Source organism: Lycium barbarum, chromosome 4 (genome assembly GCF_019175385.1).
Source record: "Lycium barbarum isolate Lr01 chromosome 4, ASM1917538v2, whole genome shotgun sequence".
Classification (NCBI taxonomy): domain Eukaryota; kingdom Viridiplantae; phylum Streptophyta; class Magnoliopsida; order Solanales; family Solanaceae; genus Lycium; species Lycium barbarum.
This window is the reverse complement of record NC_083340.1, coordinates 3,112,578-3,121,573: the sequence shown is the minus strand read 5'-3', so window position 1 is coordinate 3,121,573 and position 8,996 is coordinate 3,112,578. Positions and strand designations below refer to the sequence as shown.

Here is an 8,996-nt window from a genome sequence, read left to right as displayed (position 1 = left end):
GTCCATGTTTTTTGCTGTACAATAATTTCATTTGCTCCCACTAATGGGCTGATACGCACGTGGTAATGAATCCATCATTATTGATTAATGAGATACTTTGGAAATTACATGAATATTGTTTGATTTTTTAATATGGGATGCACTTTTTTTTGACATTGCTTTTTTTTTAATATGGGATTCACTTTTTTTTTTATATTGCTTGATTTTGTTAATATGGGGTCCACTTTTTTTTTCATGTGAGTCTGGAGACGGTGGGTTCCACTTTTTTTTTTTAAATATTGGCTGGTGTTTAATATAGAGCCCACACTTTTTTTTTTAACAGACGGTGGATGACGAAGCATGAGTTTAGTGTTTGATTTTTTAATATAGGATGCACTTTTTTTTTTTACATTGTTTTATTTTATTATTATGGGATTTACTTTTTTTTTAATATTAGTTGATATTTAATATGGGGCCCACACTTTTTTTTTTTACGACGGACACGAAGCATGGGTCATGCTTCTATATAGTTTAATTAAAAAAGAAAGATAATTACTTTCCTGCGAACTTTCTTCTCCCTCGACTCCATACTTTATCTCTTAATTTCATTAGTCCAGAAAAAGATAAAGGTGCCAACTCCAAATTGTAGTGCTAATGATTGATCAGCAAAATTATCATTAAGCTATCATACCTAAGTGTACGACTTTCCAAGTCATCTTGCTACATAAGCACATATTTTAGACATGTGGATGCTTACATAGCAAAGATGCTAACATTTATGAGAAGATTCTAGAGTCATGGAGAGTTTTCTTAGAGAGTCTCTAGATCCTTATAAAATATTTAGGAAGACTTTCTTGAAAAGCTTTAGAATATTCTAGACATGTAGAGAATTCTAGAGAGGGGACATACTTGTAAATATAGAGGGACTTGTGTATCAATTATTATTTATCCATTAGCCCCTAGGTGAGTAGTATAAATAAATGGGCATACATTTGTAAAAACCATCAAGCAAAATCAATTAAGTCTTCTATAATAAAAAGCTTCCTTCTAGCAAGTTTCTATTGTCTTTCTCAATTACTATTCCCTTAGCGATCTCGAGTGTAGTAATTTAAGCTGATACTGGGTATTTATGGTGCTAATTCAAATTACTGAATTGTCGAGTTTGAGTTTTAAACATCAAATGATGGGAAGAAATTTGTATTCATAAAATCTGTTTTTACTTTGCATATTTCTTAGAATCCATTTTCAGGCTTTGTATTATCGTAAATTAAAAAATAAAAACAGGATAATGTTAGCTAGCCTCGTCTAACTTTGTCTATAATATGCTGAAAATAATTGCGCTTTGTTCAAAAGAATACTACATGAATTTCTAGTCTTAAGGGACCACCTGCCAAATTCTAAGGACATGATATCAAATTTAGCAAATTGCTTCATGCACAGTCCAGGAACCACATATTTTAAGCGAGGCAAACTTGAAATTGGTCTATAAAATAGAGCTAATTTCAATTTCAGAGGTCTAATTAATTGAAGTGTCACGAAAGCTATAGGAGAACTGTACAGAGTCATATTTCTAAGAGTACAATTTAAATGAGAGAACGTAACGGAAGAGATTTTTCTTCTTTTAAAGTTTGTTTTGTTCATGAAAATACTTTAAATCAAGTTTTAAAGAAGATAACTTAGCTAGTTGCCAAATAGTCACAATTTAATTAAACCAAGTGTTTCTAATTTAAAACGGAGGCGGCTCCCCTCCTTGCCTCCATTTCGTCGCATTGGATGATATACACGAGTCGAGTTAAAACCTATGGACCAGATTTGTTTTATTAAAAAGGCAAAATAATTAAACCATAAATCATTACCAGTTTATTCTTTTACCTTCTTTGTTTAATATCATACGCTTGTGAGCAGACCTGAATAAACCAAGAATCTGGTGCTTGGATTTAAAGTTGGGTTCGTACTTATTAGAGCTGGGTTTTGAAGCTTTAATGGATATGATGACAAATCGAGTTACAAATGATACTCTCACCATCAAATTAGTTTCCAAATATACAAATTGTTGGGATTTAAAGTCACCGAGTAATGAGCTTTAAAGAGGAAGTGTGAATTGGGAAATGGAGGAAAACAAAATTGGATGGAAGTGAAATTTTGGAAAAGTAACTTTTCCAAGTGAGCATTCTCCCACATTGGTGGTGGAAAGTAATATATGTGTGTGTTTATATTTAGAAGCACATCTCTAGCTCATAAAGAGTTAAGAAGAGGACCTCCTCTTACGCTGTCGTTGTCGCTCGGCTCGGCTCGGCTTCAGATTTGGACAATTGATTGATAATCCTTTTGGACCAAATTTATTTTCCATTTTCATTATTTAATTTTCCTTTTCCTAATATTAATTCGCGCTTTATTTAATTATTTAATTAATTCGCGAAATAAATTAATATTATGTTCCCAATGGTCTTAACTGATGACCAAACGATCACCTTCTTCCCGAACAGGTACCTTTGCACCTTTTCAATGACTATAAATTTTCAGAGGCTTTGCCTCATTTTGAAACATTGAAATCAATGGAAATATTCGAGCTTAATCTCCCCTTTTCACTCTTGCATTCTGCATTTCTTTCAAAAGCAAAACGTAAGTGTTCAGTGTGATTTGCTGCCACCCTTTTCGTTCGCCGAAGTTCTGCAATTTGCATTGTCGCTATTGCAGAATAGTTTTCCGTTCTATCTAGGGAGAAAATAATCCATTAACATTGGCAACTGTGAGGGGATTAGATTACTTAAGGACACACAAGAACTTGTGGGCTCAGAAATTTTCTATTTAATCTAATTTCTATCTTGAATGTTTTGGTTTTGAAAAACAGAAACTGGTTTTCGTAAATTACTGAAAAGTTATTGGTTTTAGTAAATTCCTGGTTTTAGTAAAGTTCTGGTAAATTACTGGTTTCAGTAAATTACTGGTTGGAACACTTAAAGATAACATAAATTTTATTTCAAAAAACTTAAAGTTTTTATGTCCGAATTCACGATCAAAGTTTAAAAGTTTAAATCTCAAAATGCCAACGATGTCACATAAATTAAAACGGAGGAAGTAATTTCTTTCCGCCAATTCACGTCATATCCGTTATAATCTGGTTATTTCAATTGGATAGCCATATTTCTTTCGTTGTTCTTGAAATAATAGGGTTAGAATGATTATGGCATTCATGGATCGAAAAGAGAAATGAAGAGGAGAGAGAGGCCGTGTGTAATCTCTTGATTATGGATTTATGGTTTGATTCTTTTGCCTTTTTAATAAAATAAATAAAGTTCATAGGTTTTAAGAAAGAACACGTGTGTATCATCTGACGTCGAACTGGACGAAATGGAGGCAACTCGTACTGGAGAGGAGCCTCGTCCCCCCCCCCCCCCCCCCAAAAAAAAAAAAAGAAAAAACGCAGTGTCTTTCTGGTCACTAGTTGCAATTAGGCCTTTCTTATTATTTCCTCCGTATCAAATAGAGTGTCCACTTAGCCTTTATTTTTTGGTTCAGAAAGAGTGTTCACTTACCAAATCAAGAAAGAATTAACTCTATTATTCCAGATTTTTTCTCATTAAGTGTTAAATGACCAACTCCCAACACCTATTTAATGAGGGATAATTTAGTCAAATTACCTATTTTTGTCTAGAATTAGTGTTTTCTCAAGGAGTGTGCAAATGGCTAAGTGGACACTCTTTTTTATCCGGAGGGAGTATAAAATAATTCTAATTATGGTAAAAAGAAAGTAACGAAAACATATGCATGTTGGTTTAACCTTTGGAAGTATTCCCTCCGTCTCAAATACTTGTCATCCTTACTAAAAGTATCCGTCTGAAAATTGTTGTCATTTTAAAAAATCAAGATAAAATTAAGAAATTTTTTCCATTTTTACCCTTTGTTTAATTAGAGCATTTACATCACAATGAATGAAGTTGGCATAGATAAATAATTAAAATTTATTAAGGAGAGATAACATGGTGAAATATTTTAAGAGGGGAAAATAGTCAAAACACAACATTTATTAATGCTTTCTAATTAAGGGTCATGTAAAATGAAAAACATGACAACTATTTTGGATGGAGGAAGTAATTTATAGGGATAAGAACACTTTCGTCCGGCAGGTAAAGCACATTTAATCTTTAACTAACTAAATTGTATGACTTATGTCTTTTTATGTAAAAAATATTTTACAATATTAACTCCTAATATAGTGTAACAATACATGTTTAACATAACACATGAGTAATTAAATGGTGAAATTGTGAACCGATTAATAATTATGATAAATGGATCAAAATTGCACATTCTAATTAATTAAAATTGAATGTGCTTAGTCAGATGTTACAAATTTTTTTTTAGCAATAACTGAATAATCAAAATTGCTAAGTATATATGACTATGATGTAGTAAATAATATGTTATAACATGTTAAATTACTTTAACCTCTGATCTGCACTGCCAGTAATTTATGTATTTGCCTTGGCAGTGTAAGCTCACAAACACTTCTAACGTGAGAGGTTTTGTAGTTCTCTTTTCTTTTTTTTTAAAAGGTTTTGTAGTTATTACAACTACTTGTGTTAGTAGTTTCTCTCATAATATACTTTTCCAATATTTCTTTGGATCTTCACCATGTTCTACTTCGCTGAGCACACTTGTACCAAAAATACCTTAAATTTATCACAAGTAAATGTTGTTTGATTAACACTGATATTAGTTTGCTATCATCAATCAATAGATGAAACTTAACTTGGGGCTAAGAAATAAAAGAATACATGAATTCTAATCCCGTGGAAAGAGGAAGAAAAAGAATACACGATTTCTAATCCCATGTAAACCAGGATTTAGTTTATGCCAAAAGAAACCTAATAAAACGAATTTATAAGTCCTAGACATAAAAAAGTTGTTCCTATAATTCTGTCTTTTAATTAGATGTAAAGTTTTTTTTTTTTTTTTTTTAAAGGAAAAAAAAACTGGATGGAAAGTCCTTGTTCAAAAATGATTTGGACGCCTCATGTTCCCTATATATATGACCATTGGATGGTAACAACAAAAGTACAAACCCTCGTCTAAACTAAAAAAAGAAACAAAAGGTCGACCCACCATGGAACAACTTATTAATGTAAAAAGAAGCAGCTATCATCTTCCACAAGAAATCATCACAGAGATACTCATGAGGTCCCCTGCAAAGTCTCTCTTACGATTCAAGTGTGTATCCAAATCGTGGTTCTCCGAGATCTCGAGCCCTGGTTTTGCAAAAAGTCATGTCAAAGTTTCAAGTAAGAACAAAATTACTTCCAACTATGGACTTGTTTTTCCGACTGCCACTGTGGCCTGTAGGTGTTCTCTTGACGAGGAAGTACAAGCTCAGGGAATAATACCCATCGACTCTGACTTTCATAATTGGGGTTGTTGTAATGGATGGATTTGCTTCTCAAAAGACCGTCATACGCATCCAGTCTTGTGGAATCCATCGACAAGGAAAGTCAAGGGTATCCGACGTTCACCCGCGTACCTTGAGAATCGTAACTCCGAAAGGGAAAGGAGGCTAAAGCTTGACATTATCTATGGATTCGGCTATGATGAATTTACAGATGACTACAAAGTGATAGAAATAGTTGATCCAGGGAGTAAATGCACTGCAAGCATTTATAATTTAAGGAAGAATTATTGGAAGATATTATGGGACTGTCCAAAATCACTTGATGACTATTCGTTTCTAGTGAATGGAGCTCTTCACTGGAAGGCTAACCATAAGCACAAGTTACCACGTAATTTTGCTACTAGTATTTTCTGGATAAACATGTCAACAGAGACATATGGAGAGTTGGGTCTCCCTGAACATGATCATAAGCATAGTATTACAAACATGCGAACAAGAATAGGGGTACTAAGGGATTGTCTTTGTGCTTCTTTCAACTATTTCTATGATCGAGTGGACGTTTGGATCATGAAGGAATATGGTGCGGAAGAATCGTGGTATAAATTTGTGTCCGTTCCGCACAATTTATGCAATGACAAATTTACCAGGCTTGTGTTCATGCAACGACTTTCAACACCACCCGTTTGGCTGTTCGAGAATGGTGAAATTCTACTCGTTCATGAGCTTAAAATGGTGTGTTACAATCCAAGGAATAATACGTTCAAACGCTGGTTCCCTTCTCGTGACTTGCGGAAATCCTACTGGGATAATCTTGACGATCGGCCAGAATGCTATGTGGAAAGCCTTATCTCCCTTGATTGATATAACCAGGGTTATGGTTGACCTATGATAGATGCAGAAAAACAAGCAGTTTTTAAGACTCTCTTTCAGCCTTTTAGTCTTTCTTAAGGTTTACTTTGGCAACATACACACACTTATTACAACTCTATTTTTTTTTCTTCTTTTATGTTTATTCGAGCTCTACTTTATTTGAGCATATTCTTCACTTGACACTCAATTTTTTTGGAGTCTCATCACTTTGGTCAAAGATGGTTTTTTTTTTCGTCCTTTATATACTCTACTAGTGAATTTCCCGCTTCACGCAGTTATAAAAAAACTAATTATATTTATCCAATATTCTTTTTATATTAGTTAAAAAAATCAATACGGGTTGTATACAGCTATTTTCTAATGTTATGAATTATTGCAATACGAATCTCACATTTACACCAGCAAATTAATGACAATTAAACTCAACTACAACTCTAATTTTAAATCTAGCACTAAGTTAATACGGAAATTCCAAGTACAAAAGTTTATATAATGATTATTATTGCAGGAAAAAAGAAACTGCTATATACCAAAACTATTAGTGCAGCCTAGAAGAAATCAAAGTAGCAACAAAGAGAATAAATGAAGTTTAATTTAGATAAACTTGAAATCTACCCTTTTTACAGTTATGTCGTAAGGTGGCAGCTACCTTCTATAAATAACTAAAATTACAAACATGAATAGGAGCAGAGGAGGACCCAAGTAGTGCACTCCCACCCTTCGAAAAAAATTATGTATATATATGTGTATATACCTTGAGAAATTAGTATATATTTAATTGTGCACTCTAACAAATGATAGTGTCTTTGGGGCACGTTGGTTGCAACTGCTGCTTCCCTTACATGTCACCTTGGATCGAACCCGAATGTCAGTTTTAATTATTTTTTTGAGCCTATTTTTGGAAAAACAATAAGCGTTAAATGAGCTCGTCCAGATTCGAACCTGCACTGTCACCACATGTCGCACAGCCTTAGCCACTGAGCTATCTCTTTTATTTGCTTCATTGTGTTAAATTTTATTTGTTACATATATTTGACCTACAGACTTGTATTTTCGCCACTGCTACGCTATTAGTGACCGGTCCGACACGGTATTATCCCTCGGCGGTCATTAAAATTTTAGTTGGCGTTTATGTTAAGATAATGGTGCTCCCGCCGTCTTAAAATCCCGGATCCGCCTTTGAATACGAGGACTGCAACAGCCATTCCCTTTTCAATCTGCTGAATGGACAGTCCCATTATGCATCCAAAACCTGAAACCAAAAATATTTAAGCCAAGTACTATAATAGAACTACTTCCCTATTCTATAGAATACAAAAATATACAAAGTAACTTCATGGGATACAAAATATAAACCAATTCGGGAACTTGCTGGCCAAATGATATTATTTTTCACAAATTATGTCGGAAACTTGGCATCTGATCTTTCCCAAGTCTATAAGTGCCCCTTGCTTCTCTAGGTAAGTCCACAGAATTAAGAGTCACCGAGCATCGATTTTTTAGCACTCATTTTGGACAGGGCATATGCGACTTGATTACCTTCGTGGAAGCAATGTCGAAATATGACTTAGTTTTGGTTCGTAATATGCCTTGCGTCTCTTGTAACCTGACAAAGATGCCAAGGAGGTTTTGTTCTCCCTTTCAACATATCAAGAACAACCATAGAGTCGCTTTTCAGAATAAATCTAATTAAACTATTAAAAGGAGCAAGTCTGTGCGCACATAAAACCTTGAATACTATAAAACTAAACTACACCTCTTCTCGGGTATATTCATCTCTCCTTGTCACATTTAAAAGTCGTCAGAAAGTTAAAATTTTAATTTTGAAATGAAACGGGACTAACACAAGAGTCACTAGAAAGAGAAAATATACCTTCCTATATATCTTGGTATAATGTAAAGTACTGAAGTGCTTCCTTACAAACTTCACAATGGTATAGTAGAAGGCCATAATCTCTCAATTCCTTAGGAACGGTTTGCAAGAGGATATGATGTTCACATGCTGCCAAGAGAATAATGCTCATAACAGGCAAATATAGAACAGACAAATTGTAAGGCTCTAACAACAAGTCAACTTAGTAATAAGTTTCCATGATAATATCAGAATAAAAGCACGTTGAAATTTCAAAGTGAATTGATATAGACAGATTGGGAAGCATTTTATATCGCTCTGTAGGAGGAATCTAAATGGCTGTGGCATTTCAGTGACTACAAAAACAACATCCGTGAAATGAAACTATGGTTGTCTGTTTGCCGTGAAGAAAATCGACCAAACGAATTATATTATTCCTGATGATCTTGGGCATCGGGATCCTTGAATATTTTGTTTTGTTTTGATGCTTTTTTATAAAACACTTCATTAAACTGACAGAAGATTCACACAACATTTAATATTTACTATTGATTCGGAAAAATGGGCGGTTGATCTGGATCACAAGTTTGCAGCTCTTTAGAAGTGTTAGGTTTTTGAGCATTTTAATATTGCAAATATCTTTCACATTTTGTCCAAATTCCTCACATGTTTTGTGTCTTGCCATGCAATTTTATTTTCATTTGGGTAGCCACAAAAGTTGACCATATCTTTCACATTTTTTGTGGAAAAAAATGTGAAGACCATGGTAGCCACCATATGAACATATTTGGTCTTAGTTTCACATTGCTTTGTAGTAAAAAATGTGACAATGTTTTTCACATTTTTTGTTGACCATGATTTGCACATTTTTTGTTGAACATGTTTTTTCACATTTTCATCCATTATAAA

General features: G+C 33.7%; 1 protein-coding gene across 1 annotated transcript; it reads left to right on the top strand.

Annotated features, from left to right (window-relative positions):
* Positions 1-5,086: 5,086 nt before the first annotated feature.
* Positions 5,087-6,226, top strand: LOC132637076 (F-box/kelch-repeat protein At3g23880-like). Its single transcript, XM_060354223.1, has one exon. The coding sequence runs from the start codon at positions 5,087-5,089 to the stop codon at positions 6,224-6,226; it is 1,140 nt and encodes a 379-aa protein (XP_060210206.1).
* Positions 6,227-8,996: the final 2,770 nt, after the last annotated feature.